Source organism: Centrocercus urophasianus, unplaced genomic scaffold (assembly GCF_019232065.1).
Source record: "Centrocercus urophasianus isolate 14NV4802_14NV808 unplaced genomic scaffold, USGS_Curo_1.0 seq_13, whole genome shotgun sequence".
NCBI lineage: Eukaryota > Metazoa > Chordata > Aves > Galliformes > Phasianidae > Centrocercus > Centrocercus urophasianus.
The window spans coordinates 39,813,098-39,839,064 of record NW_024884475.1 but is presented as its reverse complement, the minus strand read 5'-3'; the positions used below and the strand labels follow the sequence as shown (position 1 = coordinate 39,839,064).

Genomic DNA, 25,967 nt, shown 5'->3' with positions numbered 1-25,967 from the left:
CAAAAGAACTGAGAGGTCAGCAGAAGCCACAAGCAAAGGTACGAATCTGTATAGGAATGAGTTATCAGAAACAGGCTGCAGAACATCTCTTGAATAGAAATGAAATGTCAAGATGTTCCCTTCAAACGTGGAAATTTCCATGCATATTTGCTATGGTTTGGGCATCTGCCCATAACCGTTTCTTTGGGAATTGACAGTGCTAGAGATGCAGAAGGATGGAAATCACCACCGTAAGTGGTCCAAAACCTGTTTGGGAAGAAGCTTGGTTGATTCTTCATTTGCCCGGAGGTGCCGTTGCGAGTTAACTTACTCTAGGGATCTCAAGTTATCTTGGGTATGTGCTTTGGAGTGCTGTAAGGCCTCTGCCATACAAACTTCTCCAAAATCTAGCATTATGCCAGACTTGTGATGAAATAACGTAACCTTGAACCTGAAGCAGATGATTTGTTGGCTGCTTGTCATCAAGGATGTAGCTCGAAGAAGTCTTTGCCTAGAGCCGATGCTTAAGAGTTAAGGAGCAAGGGAAGCAATCCTGGGTGCTGGTCTGACAAACTGCCAAGATTTTTCTAGTTGAATCCAATAGGATTTTTGCCAGTGACAACTAAAAAGGTGGAAGTGAAATGCAGGGATCTTAGCAAGAACTGTCCGTCTTTTCCTGCTTATCAATGCTGGGAAAACAGAGAAGTCTTCTTATCTTAAAGAGGCACAGCGCTTCTCTGTCCGCAGACATAAGGTATCTTCTGTTCTGCAGCAAGGTTGCTGAAGTGAACAGTGTGGATGTGTTACTGGGTGCTTTTTTCTCTTTTTTTTTTTTTTCTTTTTTTTTTTTTCAGTCTAACATCCCGGCACATCTGCTTTTGTCTCCTGTTTCTCAAAGCTACAGAGGCCACTCACAAAGCCAGCAAATGGCTTTTATCAGAAATCTGTTCCACATCCCTGGTGTGTGTGGGTGAGCTTAGTGATAGCACTAGGTGTGGGTGGGGAATGCGTTTTATCTGTATGTGCATCTAGCACTATGTCTTCAGTTTTACTGAATTAGTGTAGCTGTCAAAGTGGTGGGGTTTTTTTGCATCAATTCATTTTTTTCTGATAACTGTCTTCCTTATGCTAAATTGAAGTGGCAGCATGAAAATAACAGTGCCTACTTTATTGGGGGCTGTTACTGATGTAAGTAAGTGAGATTCTAATGCACTGAGTTGACAGATAGTGGTGAGTAGTGCTGCTTGAATTGTGTTCCTTTAAGAAGAAATGAGGCTTTGTGTGTTTTAGGTTGTTTTTAATCAAATTATAAGCAACTGATTTGTTTTTGAATGCCCACTTGGAGGAGGCCTCATTTCGAGATCTAAGTTTCCACCAGCTTTGCTCACTTCAGTTAGGCTACATAGTTAATGAGACTGCAGTCAAATGAGTTATTTAATAATCTGTTGGAGCTGTATTGAGACTAATGAGGTTAATAATGGAGAGATACATTTGTACTTAACGGAAATGAGGATTCTGAATCTTTTATGGTGCCAGCCTTGCCAGTACATTTACCAGTTCCAAGCTTTTGATTTTAGAGCAAGTGTTGTTCCCTAAGTAGCTATGGCATTTCTGTTCACTTCACTGCTAAGGACTTCAGAAAACAGAGTTGTTTTGGCAGTGCAGCAGTGGAGCTTTCTGGTGCCTCAGAGTAAAGGGTCTGCTACCAATAGCTGGATTTTGTCATTCTTTTCTTCAAGTTGTGCAGGGGCCTCAGATGTGCTCATAGCTTGGTATTTTGTAGGGATGCACAGACTTATTTGTCAGGTTTATTTTCCCCGAAGTGGTGCTAGAATTAGATTAAAAACATTCAGATCCTCCATCCTGGCATTTTGTAGCTTTAATGCACATTAAACAACTTTTTATTGAGAAGCATTTTTTACCTCTAGAATTAGGCTTCAATTGCTTTAGGGTAAAGAGAATGTTAAATAGTTTTAATAATGTAGTGGCTCCTGATGTTGAGTGTTATTAACTTTATTCACAGTTCCACCTTGATATTACAGGAGCCACCTTGAAATCGAACTGAAGCGGGAAAGAGAGAGATGGTCGCACAGTCACCAAAGCAGCCAAGGAAGCAGAAAAGGCCCAAAGAATTGGTTAAAACCGGTAATATGTCTTTTTTTTCTTTTGGTTTATATTTTGGTTATGGTTTCACTTTGTTCTCTCTTCCTGAGCTTTACTAGATATTAAATACGTATTGTTAATATGTCAGAACAAGATGAGCTTTGGAACATTTTTTGCACACGCCAAATAGTCATTTGGTTGAGCTTTAAAAAAAAAAAAAAAAAAGAAGATTATAAGCATTACGCTGAACTGCAGAACAGATTTCCTCATTCAGGCTGGGTACCTGACCAAATCTTGCCTGTGGTGGTGAGTTCCTTCAATAGTTTAATAAAACCAAGCATAAGGCACCTCATCTAAAGAAAAGCAAGCTTGCTCACTTGTGATTTTTGTGTCATAAAAAGGGAGATTCTCCTGGAAAAGCAATGCAATTTGGAAAACAAAATCATCTTTTGAGGGCATCACAAGTCACTTGCAGTGCTTTTAATGCATTAGCACATTGATTGTGAAAGTGGTAAAAAAGAAAGTGAAGTGGTAACGTCATGAGTAAGATTGATAGTCCCCAAGTGAAACTCCCTTTTTAGAAGTCATTTGCCTTTGAAAACGAAAATCTGCCCTACAGCTTTTTCTGTAAACTGAAAGAGGCTCTTTTGCTGGGAACTGGCAGTTGTTTAGGAGAGCAATACTCATAAATTTGAGAACTGTGAAATAGCAGAGGTGGCTTCCAAAATTCTGATGTACATTGCAGCACTTGAGACTTGCCTTTATTGGACTCCCCTGGGCTGCTTTAACCATTCCTTTCTGGTTTTGTTTCTTTTTCCCTTTTCCGTATCCAGTGTTCAGTGAAGTTACGTACACATCATGATAACTAGCTGCTTTTTTCTGCTGCTTGTTTGACAGTGTGTCACTGGGTGTGGAAGTGGCTGATGGCGAGGGGGGAACAGTGAGATCAGTATTCTTCAAATACAGAAGTAAAGTTTGCCTCCTTTACTCAGCAAGGATGATCCTGCTGGGAGCAGATGGGGCAATGTGCAAAAAAAAAAAAAGGAAAGGAGTTTCATAACAGATTTTTCTTTTGCCACAAAACTTGTAAATGGTTCTAGGTCCAATGGAAGTTTGCATTTTCGAGAATGTAAGGGCTTCACTGAGATTATAGTTGCAACACCAGAACTGTGCATGCATTGGTCACTGCCAGCACTTGACATGTAGGCTGCAGACTATTTTTGACCTGGTTGTGTTTCCAAGTGTTCTTATGTACCTGCCTGGCTCAGGCTATGACCCAGTTCTTAGCTGGGGAGAGGAAGGGAGGATTTTTCTTTCCTTGCTGAGAGGATTTGTTGCCCTGATCAGTCTATACAAACTAATAACTTTAGAAAGTGACTGAAGTTTCTTGTCCTCTAGTAAAAGGAAACCATTGGACATGATTAAGAATCCAGCTTTGAAACTTGAAATCGACTTTTCTTTATAGCAAAAATAAAATACAGAGCTGCTCCTGGGGTGCATTTGTGTTTTTATGCTTTTGTATGCCCATGCCAAGGGGGGGACAGTGTGATCAGTGTTCTCCAAGTACAAAACTCAATTCTCCCTCTGCAGTGTCAGCAGTGTGGCAAAGGTGAACTCTTTGTTAGCATGCTAACATTGTTTGACTGACCGGTAAATCCTTTTTGGTAGGATGGGAAGCTCAAAATCCAAGAGGAAAATGCCAAACTGAAACAGCCCCCGAGAGAGGAAAACAGTGTCCTGCCAAATAAGTATGGAAGAAAGTGCATCTCATTTTTGTCTTCTCTCTTTCTGATTCTTGCTCCTACTTCTCTGATTTCTTTGTTGCTGGATGGGAATTTTGGAATAGCATGATTTCCCTGGCTAAGAAAGCATTTCAGCCTCCTGCCCCATTGTTAAAATCTCTCCACATTTTCAGATTGTTGTGATAGGATTTGTTTGGCATTTGGAAGGTAAGATGAAGATTTGTTTTTGAATGTGAAGATACGTTTAAAGACAAATAGGGAAGAACTCTGTAATGAGGGTGTTGCTTAGAGACAGCTTTTTTGAACTACTCTCAATGCCAGTGACAATGTGCCCTGCTCTGACAGTGTGCTGAATGCTGATAAAATGGTGATTGGAAAAGTATTGTCTTAAAAATATCATAAGCTCTATTCAGGTCTTTTTATTTGGCCATTAAATACCTTCCAGTCTTGTGCTTTTTGCACCTGTCTCAGTGTGTAAGCTATGAACATTGGTCTGCCCATTTGTCTGGAAGTCTTCGTAACAACAGAACACAACCATTCTCTGTTCCCAGATCTAGAGGATCAAACATTTTGCAGTCATAACTTCAAAGCTACTTCTAAACTGTGTGTGCTGTCTAAATTGCTTTTTCCACATTCATGCTCCCCTTTTTTCTTCTCTTCTGAAGTCATTTTACAAGCATTTCTATTTAGCCAAGAGTGTGCTGCCTCAGCTGGCAATATTCATTCTAGAGCACCAGTCACTGCTGCCTCTTTGCTTTCCTGTTTGATGAAGCTTATATGTGCTTCAGCTCTCATGTGTGAGCAGGCTTGGCAGTGTGGTTTTGAAGAAATAAAACCAGAAATGAGAGCAGGTAGGGTTTTAATAACAGGATGAAGGGTCCTTTGATACATAGTCCCTGTGTTTTTCTCATAAGTAGCAGTGTGATTGAGGCACTGGCTCAAACTAATGATGGTTTTCTCTTGTAGGTTACAGAGCAGCACTCAGGAGGAGCAGGTTGGTGATGCCTTTTCTTGCATTCAAATACTAGTGAGTGTGCTGGGGGAGCTCCTGGGTCACTACAGTGCTGCTTATCTCAGTAGAAAGGCTTTTAGTTGTCAGCGCTGCATTTATGCAAGTCTATTTCATTCCCTCAACAAAAGTGTGTTATTTTGGAACTAATATTAAATCCTTTTGTAATTCCTTTGCCCCATGCCTTTTCTGGGTTAGTGTCTTGAAAAAGAACAAGGAAGGCATAATTTTGTATTTTGTGAAAATGGCAGTGTGTAACATCCTTGGTCTGGGTTAGGGTTTTGCAAGTTCCTTTGGAGCCTAAAGGGGAAGAGTTATTTGTTTGTGTTTGGTTGGCTGCCTCTGTGTATGTTAAATTGACCCAAGCGTGCTCTTTCTCCCTTGGGTGCCTGGCAAAGCCTGGCTAGAGCCACCAACTCTCAACAGGATGCTACAATGCATATTTAGTCCCATCTACCAGGAATTTCTACCATCATCACCAATTATTCCTGGTGAAAAAAGAGATTTTGTTCCCCACAGTCCCTGCCTTGCTGCTGGGCCTAGTAATCTCTGTGTAGGTCTGTAAACAAAGCTGCATAGTGTGTGGCTTGCAGAGCTGTACCGTGCTTCTTGGTCCACCCTTGGAACTCAGGTTTGCCAGCTGGGCTGAGTGCTGAAGAGGAGAGGGTGACTTTTTAGGACTCAGCCTCTTAGTTGATTTTGGTTACTTCTAAGCTTTTTAGTGAGGGACAGCAAAAGGTAATATCTCTATTACAGGTACCCTTCAGATTTTAGTGCAGCTGTCCTGCAAATAAATGTGTTAGTCCTGTGTGGCTTCCTGGTGCACTGTGTAAAAGGGAGGGCTTAAAAACACAACAGTGTGAAGTCTTCATCCCTGTTATAAAATAAGGATCATCCACAGAGCTTTGCTACCAAAGCCATGGAAAGCAGGCAAGTAAAGCAGAATGTGTTGGCTTTTATTGTGGGTTCAGGAACAGCCATCAGGACCTGGAAATGCTCAGATCTGCCAGCTCTGCCAGGAAGAAAGCAGCCGAAGCAAGAAAAAGGTAACTCCAAGGATTTACACTGTCATCTCAGCTGTGTGGTGAATGTGCATTTCCTTTTATTTATATTCTTAATGAGATGGTCAAGGTGTTTTCCCGTGCAGTGTCTGAGATCGATTAGAAGCAAGGATTGTTAACACTTGCAGCTCCACTTTCCTTCATTGATGCTGAAGAGCAGTTTGTAAGGAAACAGTCAAGGCACTCTTAAAAACTGTTATCAGTGCAGTGAACATTCTGGTCTCACTGTTGTTGCGTACTTAAGAGATGAGGAAGCAGGTGTCATTTGGTTGTATTTTCCCCTGGTTTACCTCACCTACCAAGATTTGAACCAGAGGGCTTTGCTGGGAAGCTGGGGACAAACTGCTCCTTCCAGGCAGTGTGAGTGAGGCCAGCTTCTGGCATGCAGGGCTCTGACCTCCACTCTTGCATAGAGATGGACCAGTACCACATTTCCAAATAGCCCCTGGAAATATCTAGGAGGAAGTAAGGGAGCACAGCAAGGTCACCTGGCTAGGGAGCTTTCAGAGTGGTGACTGGTCTGTCCAGTATATTTATATGGCTATAAAATAAATGTGCATCACTTGTGACGAAATGCTCTAGCTGCAACTGGACTGAAGCAATTAAAACTTGAACGCTTCATTTTTGGTAACTCCTACCTACCTTTACTACAAGTCTTCACCTACTCTTTGACATAATGAGCTCCATGGTAGCCTGGTCCTAAGCACAAGGACAAGTTTCTGGTCTTCAGGGCATCTTTCTCTCGTCTAGTAGAGGATTTGAGTTAACTGAAGATTATAGAGAGAAAACTCAAGTTTGTTTTTTTGACCTGTGTCTTTAGTATCCTGTAATTTTTCTGTACTCTTCCTCCAGAATATCTGCAAGAACTGTGGTGGTATCTTCTGTGAAGCCTGTTCAGCAAACGAGCTGCCCCTCCCGTCCAGTATTAACCCAGAGCGTGTCTGCAATCCCTGTCACAAGCAACTCATCCAGCAGTATTCCAACAGTCCCTTGTAGGAGGCAGGCTGCAGAGTGTGGTGAGACCATAAATTGTTGTAGCAGGTGATTGTCTCTGGAGCTGTTCAAGGGGAATTTGAAGACGCTTACCTGTGTTGTTTGGAGGGGGAAAGCAGCTTTGTGCTGTTTTAGTCAAGAGACTGCAAACAGAACACCCTGAGCTTCCCCTCTACAAAAATCTGCCAGCTCTCTGACCTGGGCTTGTGCTGAGGAGAACTGCTTGAGGAATGTCACATCAAGTGGCTGTAAGGCGTGATCAGGCAGCCTTAGGATGCTGCAAGAACAGAGCCCCCACCCAAGAAAGAGCCATGTGTCTGTGTATGCAAGGCAGGAGTGTGTCAAGTGAGGGCATGCTGCTGCTAAGCAATGGCTCACTAAAAGCAAAATGAGAGCATTTTCTAATCCTCATGTCTGGCTGCACTTGAAACACCATTTCCCCTTTTCCTGCTGTCTTTGACAATCTGGCTCAACTGTGCTCCTTCAGTGCCAGGAGTCCAGGTAACAATACCAACGACAACAAAAAAAAGCATTTTCTGACACTGTTCTTTGATCCAGTCCTCCAGCAGTAGGCTTGCTATGCAAATCATTATCAAACAAAGCTGTGAAATGATCCTTTATTTTTAGGGACTTCAGAGAGGGCTAAGATTTTCTTTTTTGGTGTGTGTGATGTTGGAGAACTGATCCACACTGATCCACCACGCAAATGTTTAAAGGCATCTCTGACCTTCCTACTGGAAACCCTCACTGTGACTTTGTGACCACAAAATGGTGGCCAATCCAAAGAGCTACAGAACCTCTATCTTGATGTTCTGGGGGAATAGGAGTTCCAACGGTTTAGTTACAAATTACCATTGCACAGAGGGTTTAAGGCCATGTCTTCGCACCTCTCTCCTTTGTGTACATAAAAAAGTGATTTTAATACAGCTGGTATTTCACTGGTTTTGCATTAGATCAAAATGAAAGTGAGATGAACTCAACAGTGCTTTTCACCTTTAAGATATCCTGATGTAAAACAGTTTTAAAAGTTTTCATACTTTGTGCTACATCAATCTTTGTTGCTGTGACTTCAAGGACAGGTTACTCCAGAAGTATTGGTGACTTCCTCATAAAGCACATATGCTTCACGTCAGTTTATTTGCTCTATCTGATACTGGAAGCCTACTTCAGTCTTCAGGGCCACAGGATGTTTTGTAAACTATAGAAAATTGATGTATTTATAAGTGACAAAGGCATCTGGCTCTAAGCTACTATCCCCTAATAAAATTTGTGTAATTCCTCAGAGGAATTCATTAGACTGGCTGGAACTGCACTAAAAAGTATATCAGAGTTGGGGTTTTTCACATGGTTGGTGCTAGAGTTAGTTTGTCCCAGAAATTTTTCTTTCCTAGTTCCTTGCAGGCCTCAGTGTATTCAGCTGTCCAAGCGCTCCACCTCCCCTCATTGCCCTTCATAGACAGAGCACTAAACAAAGGGGAGCAAGCTTCAGAGTTTTCCTTTTTCTGCCCTTTGTGGTAGTTACCTTGCTGCTATCCTTTAAAGTAGGCAAGAAATTGTGAGTGGTGTTGAAATTTGAGAAGCCTAGAATTCAAGTGTAGGCAAACACTGCTTTCACAGGGTGAGATGCCATCGCTAAGGCACAAGATACCAAATTTGTAAGTTTTGTGTACACATTGGTACACACTTAAGATATTGCAAATTCCTGCACCCAAATCCAGAGAGACTCATTCTGCAGGAGAAAGTCTGACCCAGGCAATTTCAGTGCTGAAGGATTTAACTGGAAACCAGGCACTTACTGTGAAGTAACTTTAATGCTGGTACATCCGAGCAATTTCACTTCAAAGCTCTGAAGTGACAGCTTATCTGCAACCTCTACATGACTTCCCATTGTTCAGCAGGAGTGGCTGCTGCAATTCTTGCTTGAAGAGAAGGCTAAAATGATCTTTATGTCTTTATTCTTTATTCTGCTTATCTTTAAAGCAGAACAGTTCTCAAGCAGGTCCTTTACAGTTACAATATACAAACAGCCCTTTACAGAGGCAGCTGAAAATCCTTCAAAATAGGGCTCTGGTTGCTGTAATTAAAACTGGCATTTGAAAAGGTGTGAGATGATGATGTCAGCTATCTGTGTTCACACACAACTCCTTCCTGATTTCTTTGACTCAGTGAAGGGCTCTGCTTTTAAGTACTGGTTGTTGTGCTTTATGATGCTGCAAATGTTCAAGGCACATTTGCTCACATACTGGTGGTAATGCTGAATTTTTGGGTTTATACCTGGACATTTGGAGTGGGGGGAGCAGATAGCAGTTTTTCTGATATTAATTTTGTTCCACATGTAGTAATAAAAACTTTCTCATCTGGCTCCTGTGTCCTGAGTGGTCTTTCCCTTCTGCTTTGGCTATGGCTATGAAAGTGTTTCAAAACCAGTAGCAGATGCCAACAAAGAAATTAAAGATACATGGCAGCAGGAACAAGGAATAAGCTATGTTTGCTGCCTTCTGTGTATTGGGATCTTAGACCACTTGATTGTTGTTAGTTGTCCACACTGGTGTTTTGTTAATACTTTGTTAGCACTGTGCAGCTTAAGACTAGAACCGCTTTGTCCCGCAGCATTTGCCATTCCTCCAAAACAGCTTTTTCTACCTCTGTGACAGACAGTCTTTCTATGATGTATCAACACGCTTTATTACATGCTGTTACATAAATCCAAATGGTATTTTATACAGCTTATCCTTGTAATTGAGCAGCAACTCTCATACTCCATCTTTGCTTGTACCCTAGGAATGCGTTCACTTTGACCTATGAAGAAAGTAGGGGGAAAAAAAGAGAGAAACCATCACTACTTCATTGCAGCTTATTATTGTCTTTTTCTGAAAATGCACCACTGCATTTTATTTCCAAGTATTGCTGCCAATACTGCAATTGTAGAATTTAGCATTTTTCAAAAAATGTCACCCAAAAGGATAAGATGCAAACAGCCTGTGAGAGAGAACTGCTACGTGCAGCTGAAGTAAGTCATACACAGAGGGGAGTCATACACAGAGAAGCAGTTCTGGGTGCTACTCCTCTACTTCCATGCTAGAGACTGCAGCCACATCAGAAATTCTAACAGGTGAAAACTAGCACAGCTGCAAGGGGAAGAGGAAAATGCAAGTGGAAAAAGCATTCTGGCACATTCCAGCAGGCCTCAGCTGTGCCAGGGTGAGTCCCAGGGAGGTGGTGTGGTGACTGTATAGTGCAGCAACCTCTGCCAGCTCTGGCTGTCACCTCAGACATGCACTGCTACCCCTCTGCCACAAAAAGTTGTTTTTGTGTAATCTGAATGCACAGGCCTGTGTGCCTAGGCTTGATGCCTCACCTCAGATTAGCTGTGATGATCAGCTTAAGCCACTTGCTCTAAATAACAGCCCAGATGCTATTTGAAATTCAAAGTATGAAGTATACTAACAATGAAAAAGGAACAACTGAAAAGAAGGATGCACTCACCAAATCTGAGATCTCGCCGCTGTCACTAGTGGTGTCCTGCAGCCTTTGGATGTTCCTTTGGGAATACTTCAACAGCACCAAACTCTAGGGAACAACATGGGAAAGGTATTTTGCAATCAGAGACTTGCAGATAGGATAATCTGGAAATCTGGTTTTCAAACAATCCTGTTGCATAAGGTACTACCAGTAGCTAGACAAGAAGGGCCAAAGTACCTGGGGATCTACGTCTTGGAGTTGTGGAACTCCTTTCCTCTTTACTTACGCAGCTGTGCCCTCTCCTTAGCCATTGCAGCAACTGCATCATCATAGCTCTCAAAATGCACGTCAGCTTCTCCTGTGGCAACTCCATCGGAGTTGTATTCTAATAGGATCCTTCTGGGCCTCAGAGGAGCAAAAAACTGAAAAGAAGGAAAAACAGGGATCCAAAAGGTGAATGTGGTGAGAAAGAATCAAGAAGAATACACTCCATTACCAGAAAACCTCATGTTTTTGCTCATAACCCACATCCAGCCACGGGAACTGAGCACATGAGAAACACAAGACTCCCTCCCCTTCCAGGTAAAGTCGATGCACAGCCAACAACTAAATTTGATGCATACTTTTACTGCTACTTACATCTATTATGTCTTGGGCGCTAACTTGTGTAGGAAAGCCCCTCACGTGGACGGTGCGTAGTGATGATAAGATGCTCCCAGATGGCGAAGAAGGCCCTGAGCTTTCTGCTGCTTCGCTAGCCACTTCTGTGGAAGGGAGGAGAAACATCATTAACACCTACAATTATCGCTTTCCTTACATGAAGGTTGTGACAGCAGGGTCGTGCTCTCAGCAGCAGACAGCGACGGTGCCTCAAAGAACGCACGCATGCTACAGGGCCAGGCTCACCCTTCTCTCTTTCGGCACTGGAGCCTCTGGTGGAATCCGACTCCCTTTCTTCCGCAGTGGATCCAAGCTCTCTTCTCAGTCTTATCATCTCCTTGCGAAGAGTCAAATGCCTCTGCATTTCACGCTTTGTACTTATATATACTTCTATATATCTAGGATTACAAGGAAACAATTACATGGCACTCCCTGTACTTCCACAAAGAACTCAGGCATTTGAAACAGTACAATTACTGTGCACAATGTTTTCCCGTCTCAGCTCTGCTCACATATTTTCTGTGAGAGCCACAGATGGTGTGTAGTTACAATTTGGGGTTAACTGGCAAGCAGTAGTTTTGAAGAACTTATTTAGATTGTACAGTAACGTCTATGAAATCGCTTTTCAATGTGTAATGAGGCACTCAATCTCATGTATAAACCCACATGCTGTGAGCCAGTTTGTTCTGACAAGATCTTTAGTGATTGGTGTTACACGAAATTCTTTCAGGAGTAACATCAATTGCTTACATGCCAAAGCCATGTTTTGCTGCAGAAATGCAGCACTACTTAAAGACATTCTCTTTCCTGCAGTAGCATGCAGCCTTTTGAACAGCCTTATAAAGGAGTCTCTTTTCCCCCAGTGTACTTCTGCAAACTGCTTATCCTGATTGCTCCAACCTTCAGTTAAAAAATAATAATAATAAAAAAAATCTATATACATCTATATGACTCAATCCCAAAGCAGACTAACTAAGCAAGCAGATACACAAGATGCATAGGACCATACTGAATACTTCAGGGGAGCCTAAGATTTTACTGCTATGAAATTGGTAGGATGAAATGTAATAAGGTGTGCATAAAAGTTGCAGGAGAAATACACCAAGATGTAATGCAATGTTATGAAAATCTAGCAAAATCCCACTTATGCTGCAGAAAGAAATAGTTGGGAAAAAACATCCTATTCCCAAGTTTAGTGAAAGTATAAAGTTGCACTTCTATCTCTAGCCATCTATGCCAGAGCCCCTTACTCAGACCCTCCAATGTTTCAGAGCTGGCAACAGTACCAGCTGGGCCTCACATAAGTTTAACTATTTGGTGCTTAGTCAGACATTTCCACAGAACAGAAGAAATAATGCCACGGAGAAGGGGGGAATGTGGCTATCCATATTTCCTCTCTTCTCAGCAAGAGCAGACACAGTAAGGGAAATAATCTCATGTACAGCCTGACTGAGCTCACAGCTCAGCATCCATGCACCTGGGCTCAGCACAAATAACTTTTCTGGACAAATGACAAAAAATGTTGGCAGCAGTTTTGGAAACTTTGGAAATAGTTTCTTCAGTAGTTACTCAGGTATATGAAGCTGGGTAGGTGAGTCAATTAAAGCCTTGTTCCATGTTCCATCACAACAAAAAAGAAAATAATAATGGCAAAATGTGAATTAATTAATCCCTATTGGAGGGTAGGAAAATACGTCAGGTCACTGAATTATTGGGTATACCTGCAGAACAGTGGCTTAACATGGGCAGGGGGACAAACACAAAGAAAAACTAAATCTGAGTATGAGATAACAGGCAAAGCAGCTGATATTACACTGAGAGGCAAGCTATAAGTCACACCGCATGCTTTATACCAAGTTCTTCTACCCTCTAAACCATAGCAAAGCACCTACCTATTCTCCATGTACTCCTTATGCCTTAGTAGGGCTTTAGCTACCATTTCTGGAGCTGCAAACTGCACATAAGCTTCTCCAGTTTTTCTTTCTCCCCGATAAACAAAAGTTATGTCAGTTATCCGCAAACCTATTAGCAGGATGGGGAGAAGAAGGCATTTACATTGTTAGGAACTTGTGCTATGGCTTAGAAAGACATCTATCTCTTCCCTAACTCCTTGTTTGGGCAAATGAATGTAGCAGTTCCTCATCCTGAAATAAGTTCCATCAGCCAGAATATATATGCATTTTTAACTTTTGAAAAAATTCCTAATTGTTGGTTTTATGTTAGCTTTCGCAGAAGCCTTAATTGCCAGTGACAGCTCTAAAACAGATTGATTTAAGCATTATGTGACCGTTGGTGATCAATTGAAAAACCTACAGCCAGTGACCTTCACATTTGGCATCATATTGGCTGTCACTGAACCTTAGTGCTGGAGAACTGTGGCCATGCCCACCGGCAGTAGGAGAAACGCCAGAAGGAAGAAGTGGTTTCAGTTTATTCTACAACCTGATCTCCTGAGAAATACTGATTATTTCTGCAAACACCAGGAAAGCTTCTTTTCTATTAAGTATATGCAGAAATCAGCTGGCTTGCTTCAGCCCAAAGGGCAGGGAACACACATTCTACTCAACAGTTGCTTGGCTGAGCAGTTCTGCAACAACTAAGCTAGAAGTGGCACAGGCTGCCCAGAGAAGTGGTGGTAGCCCTGTTCCTGGAAACACCCAAGGTCAGGCTGGACAAGGCTCTAAGCATCATGATGTGGTTTAGGTATCTCTGTTCCTTGCCGAGGGTTGGACTTGATGGCCTTTAAAAGTCCCTTCCAACTCATGATTCTATGATTCTAACTATTCACATAAACAAGCCATTATTTAAAAAACCAAACTGTAAAAACCCACTAAACTTAGCTACTAGAGTTTTAACGTTACCATACATTATCTGTTATGATAATATTGCAAAGCCCTACGCTGCACTCTCTTGTTCTGAAGATACCTGGGGCTCTTCCATCTGAAGAGAAAAGGGGGAATCTCATCACTGTTTACAAATATCTAAAGTGGAGTCAAGCTGATGGCAGGTTCTTTTTGGCAGTGAGCAGCAACAGAACAAGGGGCAATGAGCAGAAAATGGGAAACAGGGAGTTCCATATTAACACAACAAAGAACTTTACTGTGAGAGTGATGGAATACTGGAATAGCTGCTCAGAGAGGTTGTAGAGTCTCCTCCGGAGATACTCAAGACCTGACTGGATGCCTTCCTGTGTGACCTGCTGTAGGGAACTGCTTTAGCAGGGGGTTGGACTCAGTGATCTCTAGTATTCCTTTCCAACCACTACAGTTCTGTGATTCTGTCCTTTAACAGGCATATATCTTTCTTTCTGGCAATTTCTGTACCACTAGCAATCTCAATGCAAAAAAACCTGAATTTAGATTCCTCCCTTTATTTTTTTTCCCCCTAAATGAGTGCTGCAAATACTGACATTAAGACAGACGTCCAGAAAGTCAAAGGCAGCCAATGATCTTCGAGCCAAAAGCTTGTTCAGAAAGCTTTAGTTGCTTCTAACAGCAGGAGGATAGCAGTTTGTGATGCTACTTAAAGTGTTCATGGCTGCATGTGCTCTTTCAGCTCTCACTTAGGGGAATGACTGCTAAGCTAAACATGAACTCAGAGCACAAAACACCTCATAAACAGAGAGCAAAAATTAGTTTGATTTACCTGCAAAAAAATCTGCAATGTCATCCTCTGTGGAGTCGAATGGAAGGCCTCTGAGCAGTACGACTCCATCGCTCATGACTTGCGACTCATACCGCAGGCTCTGCAGTAAGCCATCTACATCTTTATCATGAATTTCATGGACTGCAAGGCACAAAACATGTTTTCCTTCATGGTACAGAGAAGGTAGCTCCACATTCACTTTCTTCTAAGGCATCACTCCTTCCCCCCTCACACATGCACAACTTCATCTTCTTTCCCCACACTGCTCCCACATAACTCAATGGTTCCCTACATCACAAGTGACTTTGCTATTCCCACACAGCTCACGAAGCTTTGACTTCACAGTGCCTTGTTTGCCAATTTTTGCTCCCCACTGTTCCCCTGGTACCAGCCTGTTCCTGTAGTCAAGCAGTTCCAACTATCATGTTTTCTTTCCATTTAACTTGTGCTGCTCAAACTCACCTTTTACGTAACGTGTGCCCATGTATCTCAAGTTCTTTTCTAGTGCTTTCTGGACATCTGCTTTTGACTCAAGCTCGATCAAGGCGTCTCCCCTGCGCCTCCCATCCCTGTTTAGGAGGAAGTGTATGCCATTCTCACCATTCCGAATCTTACAGCCTGGAAATGGGGGAACACAGGACAGAGATATGTGCAGCTGTGTCAAGCGCGGGGAGCTTTTGATCCCAGACTAAACATTTGAGCTCTGCACAAAGCTGTTCCCCTCCCCTAAGCGCATGCTGAGAAACTCACATTTCTACCCTGAACTCTAACACACAGTGCTTTTCACAAAGAGAGGGGTCTGGCGTCCCTGGACCGATGATTAGCTAGGTGATCTTAGAGGTCATTTCCAGCCTTCATGGTTCCCCGGTTCTATGACTCACACCTTCCACTGCTGTGTAAATGCACGATGCACGCCCTTATATTATTTTCTTTCCGGTAACTAACTGTTAGCTAATCGTTACGTTTTGTAAGAGCACAGTGAACCGTTACGGAGGCCAAGCAGCTCCCTTACTATCAAAGAAGGCCATCATCTCCTTCTTAGTACACGCGAAGGGGAAGCCATGAGCCCTGACGAGAAACACGGAGTCCTCGATCTCTTCCTTGGGAGGCTCCGGGTCCTGCTCCGCGAGCTGCCCTTCCTGTGTCGGCGAGTCGATAACCTGCCAACCGAGAGCCATCAGCGGAAAAGCGGGAAGTCGCGCGGCCGCCCCCCGCGGCCTCCGCCACAGCGCCCCTCGGCCCGCCGCCATCTTGGGCCCCTACCTGGCTGTAGCGGCGCGCGACGGTGAGGAGCGGGGCCGCGGCCTGCGACGCTCCCGGCCCGACGGAGGCGGCGGCGCTGAGGAGGCGGCGGCGGGCGGGCGGCGGGCGCAGGCAGGAGGGCAGCGGCCACGGGCGGCGGCCCAGCAGCAACGCGGCCATGCCGCGGCGAGCGACAGCGGCGGCCATGATCGGCGGGCGGAGAGGTAAGCGCGGCTCCGCCTCCCCTTCCCAGGGAGCTCCGGCAGGGGAGGGCGGGAAGCGACTGGCTCGGGCGGGCGGCCTGAGGTGCGCGGGGAGGGGGGGAGCGTTGCAACTTTGGGGGTGGCGGGTCGTCCCGCAGTGCTGCCGTCCCGTTAATTTCCCTTCTGTGTTTTTTGTCTGTGTTTCAAAACCGTAAACTTATTCTAAGTGATATCGCTGTTTCCAGCCGTTGCTTTTATAAACTGTTTATGTCACAGACTCCTGTAGGACAGGCGTTGCCATGATATTAGGATATGCTCACCTGACAATAGCGTTCCATCTGGACACAGCCTGGTGAGCCGCACCTCGAGTGCTGAGCTCAGTTGCGGGCCCCTCACTACATGAAAGACATCGGGCCTGCAGTGTGTCCAGAGAAGGGCAACAGAGCTGCGTCTGGAGCACAAGTCTTATGGGAGCAGCTGAGGGAGCTGGGGTTGTTCAGCCTGGAGAAGAGGAGGCTCAGGGGAGACCTTATGGCTCTGCAGTTGCCTGAAAGGAGGCTGTTGTGAGGTGGGGGTTGGACTCTTCTCCTGGGTAACAGTGACAGGACAAGCAGGAATGGCCTTACATTGAGCCTGGAGTGGTTTTAGTTGGGTATTAGGAAAAAATTCTCTGGAAGAGTAGTGATGCAGTGATACAGGCTGCGCAGGGAGATGGTGTAGTCACCATCCCTGGAGGTGTTCAGGAAATGCGGAGATGTGGCACTGAGGAAAGTGGGCGTGGTGGAGGTGGGCTGGGGTTGGACTGGATGGTCTTAGTGGTCTTGTGGTCTTTTCCAACCTTCATGATACTATGATTCCCAGTATTTTTTGAGTTTTCAATGTGAATTGCATGCACATTTTCGAAGGAGCATTGAACTCAATTTTAAAGTGGTTCACCTTCATGTGTTTTTTTTTTTTTCTTCAAGTTTTAAACATCAGGTTTATCTTTAAAGTTTTTAAATAAGCAGACTCCATAGGTGCAAAAAAATAATTAGGTAATTAGTAATTTCTCTCCAACATCTACCTTTTCTTAGCTGTCATAGAATCATAGAATCTTTAAGGTTGAAAAAGACTTCTAACTCCCAGCCTATCCCCACCATGCCCACTGACTATGTCCCACAAAGCCACTTCTCCACAATTCTTGAACACCTCTAGGAATGCTGACACCACCAGCCCCCTGCACAGCCTGTGGCACTGCATCACCCCTCTTTCCTACAGGAAGTGTCTCCTAATACCCAACTTGAACCTCCCCTGGCACAACTTAAGGCCATTACTTCTTGTCCTATTGCTGTTATCTGGGAGAAGAGGCCAACCCCGGTCTTACCTCAGCCTCCTTTCAGATCACTTTAGAAGCCCCTGAGCATCCTCTTTTCCAGACTGAACTGTAAGCTGTCACAGAATAAGCAGATTCTTGAATCCCACAGGTCAAGGGAGCGCTGCATGTGTTCCTCTTTTATGCACATGAATTGTTCTTGAAGGTTTGGGGTTCAAGCAAGGTGTAAGGCAGATTCTCCTTACCAGACAGAAGTCTTCTGACCAGTTTGCCTCCATCCCAAGTTCAGTGACAACCAGCACACCACTCCGTCCTGTAGCCTGTCATTATTTGCCAGTCACCTTTAGAGGGCACCGTTCTGCCGGGCATCTGTCAACATTGAAGTTTCCAGAGCATCTCTGGGCTTCTTGGCTGGTGTGAGGGAGGAGAAGTTTTGAATTTGTCGCTAGGATCTGAAGAAAAAAAAAATCGTCCTAAGGCAACAGAACTTGCATTCTTCACTCTTCAGTGCTGATGTTGAATGAAGCCTACCTAGCCGAGTAAATCAGTTGTGCTAAGTGTAAAGGGACTGAAAAGATGCCCCTACCATGCTGTTGACCATGAAGTTAGTGTATACAAGCTATTCTCTTGTTTGATCATAGGAAAAAAGAAAACACTCTAAGTACATCCTAAACAGACTTATTTTGTATTGGGATGCTGGGTTATTGGGTTACTGCACAATCTGTCATTGAGAAAAATTATATTCTGTGTGATATATTGTGGAACTATTCCTTGAAGTTACTCTAGCATCAGGCCTCTCTTCACTCTCCATGGAAAGCCCTATAACACAATTGTGTATTGCAACGCGATCAGCATTCAGAAGGAGATAAGCTGGGCCTGATGAAACCTAAAGAATATATTTTGTGCAGAGAAGGTAAACTAAGATGAAGCCCCTGCAAATGGTGTCTGTGCCACAAATGCTGTTGAGATTTGTAGGGATGATCCTCCACAAATCACTGGTTTCTATGAAGGTTGCGGCAGGCGTGGCATCCGAGTGCTGTAATGGCGCTGAAGGCAACAGGGTACCATGTTTATTCCTCTTTCTACTTCCAGCAGCAACAAAGGTTCAGGAATGTGGTGACCACTGTATAATACCTTGCAGTTCCTGTTATTCTTTCATGCGCTGCTTTTTATTTTATTTTTATTTTTAGAGAACAGTGACCTGTCCAGATCACAGGTTCACTGTGATATTTATACTTCAACGCTTTGCTGCATTTCTATTGCTATCCTCTAGGGACTGCCTGTACACAAATTAAATCCCTTACCTCAATGTACAGTCAAGTACCTGATTTGAAAAATTGTCAGACCTATAGGTTTAATCTAGAATGTGGAGAGAATGCTTGCAGAGCTCAGTATTTAGAGTATTTATATTTCAAACTGAAATTCTGTTCTTATTCAAACTTTTGTTCATCTTGAGTGTTCCGCATTCACTGAGCTGTGTTATAATCTCTGCTACAAAAGCTGAGAACTCTGGTTCGGGACCAAAGCTCTTTCTCAGCTTGAGGGCCTTTTCAGAGCAATTCTTTCAGCCCTACAGTACAATGCATAAACCAAAATGACAGCTGCCGGGGTTTGGGTACATTCACTGCGCCTTTGCCGGAGCCACTGAGCAGCTCAGCCCTTACATAAGGCTGCAGCACTGCCAGTCCGTGTGCTTCATGGCCCGTAGCCATCATGAGCAGACCGATGCTAATCTCAGACATCAAAAGTACACATTATGTAACCATTTCTCCTGACAGCCACCCAGGCAAAGTGTTTCCTACTGACTGTGGCAGTAAGAGGCATTTAATTTTAACTTGCCACTAAAATAAAATGCTCTGTGGGTAGAAGGAAGTGTATGGGTGGGAACAGAGAACGCAGGTTATTCACGTCCCAGCGTGAACGTGCCAGGAAGATTAGCAGTATTTTTTTTTTCTCTGTTGAATTTCTGTGGCCAACTTAGTCTGACAAACTTTGTTAGAAGTGCCTGAGGTCCGTTTCATGCCCACTTTTATTAACGCAGCCAAAAGAAAAATGGCAAATGTCATGAAATGTTTGTTGAGCCTTTGCTGCTTGGTAGAATGCTTCATTTTAAAAGTGCCCAAAACCACCAGTGTAATTTTTATTTGCTTAGAAATGCGCTGACCTGGCATTTGGACTTGGTCAGGAGGAAGGAGCCAGAATGTAGGAAATGCAGTTTCAGCATTTAAAAGCATGAGAAGCTGACAAGTCTTGTTGTTACCACCTGAGAGAAACCCCTGGTGCAGTGACAGAAACTGAGTGCTGCATGGGACTGCAGTGCATTTGGCAAATTTTCCCAGCAATGAATCCCAAAGCGGATTTTCCTCTCATCTGCCTGTGGGTGTGTTACTTGCAGGATGGTCTGCAGGCCCCAGGACAGAACCCTGTGGTCTGTCTGTTACCTCTCTGGAATCCATCTGGCTTCTTGCTGGCCAAAAAGAGGCAGATTTTCATGTGAAGTGACTCTCAGGAATTGTCATTTCTGCTGTCAGGAGGTGGCACTAAGCCTGCAGTTTTGTTGGGTTTGAATGCCCTGAAAAGCCAGCCTGCAGTCACTGCCTGATGTGACATGGATGTCTCCTGTGGCACACCGTGCTTCCTCAGTTTCCTCTTCACAGGACAACACCAGCAAAGATGCAGTTGTGTTTATTCTGAAAACATCGTGGGCTGCAGGGGTACTGACTGTGGTGTACTGAAATATCTGCAGGCAGGAGGACGCATGGTTTGCAGCTCACGCTCACACAGGGTGAGGCTGTTCAGGGCAGAGGTTGGGTGGCGGTGGTGCTGAGGAGCTGCCAGGAGCTTGAGGGCATGACTGGATTTTTGTTTTACTTCAGTAGTTTGCAGCTGCCCATATCTTCCATTGTGAGGTGTGTCGCTCCTGAGCTGACTGTGGGCCCCAGCTTAGTTAAAGATTGCTTGAAAATCAAACACCCATGCTTCTGAAGTGTTGGAGGCCATTTTGATAGGTTTGTTTAGTCCGAGCTCTTGAGTGAAGAGGGCAGAGATGCAGAAGCAAACGTCTCCTGTTCTTTAATGAATGTAGCTGTTATCTGCGAGCAGGGGGAGCTGAACTGCACCGTGGTGGGGTGAGGATAATGCCACCAACTGACCTGCTGAGGCAACCGGGGTGGCACATAGAGTGCTATCATAGTGCCTTCTGAGTTCCTGGCTAAAGCAAAGTGAGCCACTCTGTTCCTGCACCCCACAGACTTGCCACACAGAAAGGAATTTGGGCTGAAGGATGCGGACAGACCACAATGCTTTATCAGAAACCTTGGGGCCTTCCTCATTGCTGCCCGGAAGCTGCCACCGCAGCCAGGAGCGAGTCTGTCCCTAAGACGGGGGACTACCCCGTCGGGGGCTCACACCCACAGGGCCGTCACCGTTTCCAGGGCGCACAGGGCAGACGGGTGTGGGAACGCCCGATTTCCGACACGGGACGGGCGGCAAAGGGGAACGGGCTTCGCTGCCGGCAGCAGCCGACGCTCCACGCACCTCTCCGCTGGAGGCCTCGGCGCCCCACGGCACGGGGAGGAGCGGAGCCGGGAGGGGCGGGCTGCGCGCGGGAGGCGTCGTGTCGCGTCCCCGCCCCGCGGCGCTCTCCCCGCACACGCCCGCCCTGCGCCGCCGCCGCGAGCCGCGCCGCGCCGAGCCCAAGCAGCAGCCGGTCCCACTCCCCCGCCGTCGCCATGAGCTTCTTGTTGTGAGTATGCGCCGAGGGGCGCGAGGGGAAGCTGACCCCGCCGCTTCTGCGGCCTTCCCCTCGCTTCGCCCTCCTCTCCCCGTGCCGTCCCGCCGGGCGGGAGCCGCCGCCCTGAGGGAGAGGGGCGGCCGCTCTCGTACCGTTCCGCGTCGCGGCGGAGCGGCGCGCTGCCCACCCTCTTTGTGAGCCGGCCCGCGGCGCTAACGGCGCTGGCGCGTTCTGGGCTCGGGAGCGCGGCCGCCGGGGCCGGGAGGGGGGTCCGGGGAAAACCGCCGGGTGTTCGGGGAGGCGCTGCGGGAGGCCGGTCCGGCGCGGTGCGGCGGTGCTGCGGGGTGAGCAGTCGTCGGTTGCGGCGTAAGAAGGTTTCCCGAGGAGTTAGTGGCAACCGAGGGGCGCGCGGGACCGTGCGTTTTGTAATTTCGCTTCGTAGGCAACAACGGAATGAACTTTGGTCCCTCCCCTTGGGAACAAAGACGAGGTACTGCCGGCAATTAACATAAACCGGTTCCGTGACCTATTAATTAACGTGAAGATGCGCTCTAGGGAAGGGAAGGCGGGCGGCTGCCGAGGGGTGAGGGAGGGCCGTCGCCTTCCCTGCTACGCGCGGGCGCCGCGGGACTGCTGCCGTGGGACTGACAGCTGCGAGCGGCTCCCGCTGATAAGCGCCAGATGTCCGCGGCCTCCTTCGGGGGACCTTCGGGGGAGATGCGTTATCTGGGGAGCTGCGTTCTCGCGGAGACAAACCGGCCCGGCGCTAGCTGACATCCCCCGGAGCTCCGCGTTGCGTCCAGCTTCTAACGCCGCTAACGGAGCCGCTCGTCTGGAACTGCGCTGCTGCCGCCTCGTCCCAGGAGACGCCGCTCAGCTGCGGGGTCGGAGCCGCACGCCAGAGGTGGGCGCAAATGACCGTCGGTGGACCCGGGAGCGGCGCTTCTAATGAGAAGAAGCCCAGCTGTCCCCCTCCTTCATCATTCCCAGCTGCTGCAATGGAGAAGGGGAACAGGGTTTCTCGTACAACGGTGTCCTGGGAGTTTGGTTTGCAAATGAGACGACCTCACAATCCTTGGCATTTGGCTAACTGGCAATGGAAAAGCATGAAACCCTCTGCCCTCTGTTGCAGGCAGTAATGAGATTTTTTTTTTTTTTTTCCCCAGACACTTCTGAAGCCCAGGGAAGCAAACCTCCCCCCACCCCCCGTCCATTGTTTCACGTACTGTTGAAAAATAGAAGTGAAAACTGAAGTTGTTGCATGGCATATCCAGAAATGCTGGCAGAGCTGTCTCAGCTGTTGTTGGCAGTGTGGTCTTTTGCTCAGCTGCAGTTTAGAAATGAATTTAGGAAAAATAATGTTACTAGGTTGCCTCGAGGAGGCCTGGGAAGCTGCCTGTGTGCTATTGACAAGTAGTTATTTTCTTTTAAGTTACTGTCCCCTTTTCTTCAGCTTTCATTTTGCATTATCTGGGTAGAGCTGTTCAGTGATGGTGGTTGGATATCTTTATATTCACTAGTTCAACCTTGTTTTTGTGTTGCAAAACCCCCGCGTTTCCCACAGTTTTCCGTAGTGCTTTTTCACCGAGGGTTTCCTGGATACGAAGGTAACCAAGTTGTTCCTTTGTCCATGCTGTTTTCTCTGCCTCAGTGGTACCGATGTCTATTTGCAAGCAGACGCCCGGTTTTGATCTCAGCAGCCTGAAGTTGTCATTGTGCACCCACCAGAAGAGTTCTCTACATCACGATGAACCTGTCACACAGGTTTATCATCGCTGCCGTGGCTGTAGTTTGTCAGTTTGACAGCCGAGTACCGAGAGCCCCGTTCTGCTTGCAGACTTTGTGCCCTGCTCTTGATTGCGCCTGGATAGCGCAGGGTGCTGGGGGCCCCTCGCAGCCGTTGCGCCGTCCCTGTCTGCTGACGAAGCCAGTGCTATTCTTCTCTGTTGCTAGGACCAGTGCCACATAAAGCTACGTGGGAGAACAAAATCAAGGGAAACCATTGTCTTCTCTTGTTATGGATAACGTTTTAGAAAGGGCGTCTTTTGCCACGAGTCACTGGATTAATACAGCTCCGTTTTGGTAGCAGTTTTTATTTTCAGCCTCACTGCCTTCTCTTTCTGATTGATTTTTTTTCTTTCTGAAAACACCTCTGAAATGGTTTTATAGGTTGTCTTGGATCTTTAAAAAAAGTAAAATGAAGAGAGCTGAACTGCGAAGTATCTTTAGTTCCAAAAAGCTCAAATTGAGAAGTTTTCTCTAGGACGAAATTGTAGCTTGGTTGCAGGTATTGGAGCTTACATCTCCAAGGGAAAAAATTAAAGATAGTTCTGGTAGGCGTGCCATATGGTAAGATGCTTGTGTTGTCCTACGCTGGCAAAACTTACGTAAAAAAGTAGCTAGATAATTTATCTTTAGAAGAAAATATTTTTATTGTTAAAGTTGTGAAACTGTTTTTTTGTTTGTTTGCCGTGTTTTTGTTTTTAAAATAAAAGCTATCTCCATGTTCTCTAAGTTCCTGTGTGTGGAGTTCCAGGAGTTTCTTAATGTTAGATTGATGTAGATAGTCAGAACTGGTGAGATGTCAGAGGGCCGAGAGCTGATGGATACAGCACATGGTGGTGTGGGTGAGCAGCAGTAGTTTGGGGACATTCGTGGATAAGTCAAGGTGGAGTGACCTTGGAAACCAAGCAGGGGAAAGGTGTACTCTTATTTTCCTGTCTTACATAGGGTAGGAGAGCTGAGCAGTTTCTTCTGATGATATCTGTGGTTGTTTTTTACATTTGTGGAAAGTGCGATGGGACATTCATTTTTTCCTTCCATCTCTTGCAGAGTAATATCAAAATTAGAGCTGGTGTTTTTGTTTCTCGATTGCTGAGCTACAGCCTCCTTTTTCCCTGTCTGCCCCTGCTCTTGAAGAGCACTGTGGCTGTTTGTTTCCCCTTCTTTGCCTTTCCTAGATGCTGACTTGCTGTTACTGTCTGCTGAAAGCTGCTTTTAAAGTAGGCAGCGATTTTCAGGTTCTGTAGCTGGAGAAAGGAGCCCAGTGCTTCATGGACACTTCTGCAGTTCAAAGTTGAGATGTAGTATCTGTCTCCTCATTATCAAAGACTCCCATGGAAGACTGTCATGCACTAATGAACTGGAATTTCAGCCATTGAAAATCAATGTGTGGGCAGTTACAGTCTGTTAGAAGTGGGACATGTGCTTATCCAACAGTCAGATCTCTTTGTTCCCATTACTTTAAGTACAGGTTTTATAGGACAATTTAGGGTAAATTCTTTGGTTTTAGGTTGACTAATGTAATGCTGCTGTGTAGGCTGGGTGCCTAGAAGAGAGACCGAGGGAAAGGTTCTTGAAACGTGTGTTGGCTCACCACGGTCTGCTGTTCAACCAATACTGCAAATGATGCAGTCGCTTCTTTTCCAGAAGAGTGCTGGGAATGAAATTTCTCTCCGAATCTCTCTGAATTAGAGAGAGAACTGCAAAACATTTTAACACTTTTCCTGTAAGCTTCGTTAACGTTTTCTGAGGAAAGCAGGATTCTTTAAAGGCAGAATTGGTATGAATTCAGCAGTGACCCAACACTACGTGGGAAGTAAAGCTTTTATTTTCTAGCTGCTTGTCCTTTCACTGAATGCTAGGTTGTAGAAATAGACAGACACTCATACCTGAAGTTTGTGTTGAATATTGTTGAAACGTGTCACTTCAGCTGTGCTGCTGTGTTTGATTCCCGTGTTGAGAGGCTTGCTATCGAGGTGTGCCTCTTGGCTGGCACTCATCTGTCGCTTCTACAGAAAGGAGCACCAACAGAAAGCTTCCAGAGACCATGGCAATGAATACAGCGTTAAAGCTCCTCAGAAAGAAGTGTTGGTGTTCCTCTTGCACCATTCATTTTCCAGTTCTCAGCCTATTGAAAAATGCTCCATAGAGCTCTTGTTGCTTTGCTTTCTTCCTCGTTCATCTTTGCAGAAAACCCTAAGACATTTTATGAGGGTGCCGTTTGCTGATGTGCTTGTCATCCTTATGATCTGGCTAAGCGAAGTTAAACCAGCAGAAATCTATTGATTCCTTTTTTGTAGGATTAGTTTGTAACTAATTTAGCTGTGTGGGGTCACGGAGCAGTGAGACTCGGGGTGGTGCAGGAGGCATCGAAGAAGCAGGAGTACGTGGACATGGCAGAAGGCAGGGAAGAGCCTTCTTCCTTTTCCTCACGCTGGCAATCTGGTTAGTTAAGCTGTATCGTCCGCCCTGGCCTTTAAACTTTGTTGGGCTCTGTGCACATTGCTGCCTTCTTAGATCGTTGAGTTTTTGCTCCGTGTAGCAGGATAAGTTAAAAGTGAAGGAACAAACATGCAAACAATGGTGTTGTTCAGTGTGAAAGTTGTGTATGCTAGGTGGAGGTGAATGTCCGGTCTTAATTGCTTCCTAATGGCTTGGTTTTGTTCTGCAATTGTTTGCCCTTGTTTGTTCTTCCCTCTTTGTGCTTGCAGTGTAAGTGAACCTACAAATTAGCTATTTGCATTTGTCAGATGAGAACTGTGGTGAGCAGGGATCGCTTTTAGGGGAGGATTTGGGTGCGTGTGCTGTGGGATGGTTTTTAGTCTGGAAGAGATATCTGATGCAGTATGCAGCTTTCTGCCAAGTCTTTGGATTTAGGCTCTCTTTATGGCAGTAGAGAACAGTGGTTAAGGACAGCCTTGGGGGTCACAGTTACCAACTTAGGCTGTATGTATCCTGCAAGATGCACGGTCTCCTTTTATTTGAAAAAAGATAAAAGATTAGAACCATTTGTACAGCAAAGAGTGGCTCAGGAGTTACAA

General features: G+C 45.4%; 3 protein-coding genes across 8 annotated transcripts in view; 2 read left to right on the top strand and 1 right to left on the bottom strand.

The window, feature by feature from the left end:
* Positions 1–9,249, top strand: part of RUFY3 (RUN and FYVE domain containing 3) — a 53,004-nt gene extending 43,755 nt beyond the window's left edge. For 5 of the 6 annotated variants that reach the window (XM_042811606.1, XM_042811602.1, XM_042811605.1 and 2 more), the window contains 5 exons: positions 2,022–2,124; positions 3,751–3,830; positions 4,791–4,818; positions 5,805–5,879; positions 6,747–9,249. In XM_042811606.1, coding sequence (XP_042667540.1) covers positions 2,022–2,124; positions 3,751–3,830; positions 4,791–4,818; positions 5,805–5,879; positions 6,747–6,890 — 430 coding nt within the window. In that variant the 3' untranslated portion in view covers positions 6,891–9,249. The remainder of the gene's footprint in view (positions 1–2,021; positions 2,125–3,750; positions 3,831–4,790; positions 4,819–5,804; positions 5,880–6,746) is intronic. The other variant, XM_042811603.1, reaches the window with a different exon arrangement.
* A 304-nt stretch (positions 9,250–9,553) lies between these two features.
* GRSF1 (G-rich RNA sequence binding factor 1) lies at positions 9,554–16,103 on the bottom strand. Its single transcript, XM_042811613.1, has 10 exons — positions 15,918–16,103; positions 15,667–15,814; positions 15,117–15,272; positions 14,655–14,795; positions 12,902–13,031; positions 11,256–11,407; positions 10,989–11,113; positions 10,636–10,771; positions 10,374–10,457; positions 9,554–9,686 (listed from the first exon to the last, which is right to left on the bottom strand). Exons 1-9 carry the CDS (start codon positions 16,101–16,103, stop codon positions 10,399–10,401), a joined length of 1,233 nt encoding a protein of 410 aa, XP_042667547.1. The 3' UTR covers positions 9,554–9,686; positions 10,374–10,398.
* A 4,983-nt stretch (positions 16,104–21,086) lies between these two features.
* MOB1B (MOB kinase activator 1B) overlaps positions 21,087–25,967 on the top strand; it is a 38,734-nt gene continuing 33,853 nt past the window's right edge. The window contains exon 1 of the mRNA XM_042811612.1: positions 21,087–21,156. Within this exon, the coding sequence (XP_042667546.1) occupies positions 21,143–21,156 (14 nt within the window). The 5' untranslated portion in view covers positions 21,087–21,142. The remainder of the gene's footprint in view (positions 21,157–25,967) is intronic.

Excerpts from the sequence above, each read along its gene's own strand:
- GRSF1 (XM_042811613.1), bottom strand. The coding sequence starts at position 16,103 with ATGGCCGCCGCTGTCGCTCGCCGCGGCATGGCCGCGTTGCTGCTGGGC. Across the intron at positions 14,796-15,116 it reads GGGCACACGTTACGTAAAAG|TCCATGAAATTCATGATAAA; the intron begins GTGAGTTTGAGC and ends TGTGCCTTGCAG. Across the intron at positions 10,458-10,635 it reads TAAGGAGAGGGCACAGCTGC|AGTTTGGTGCTGTTGAAGTA; the intron begins GTAAGTAAAGAG and ends GTTGTTCCCTAG.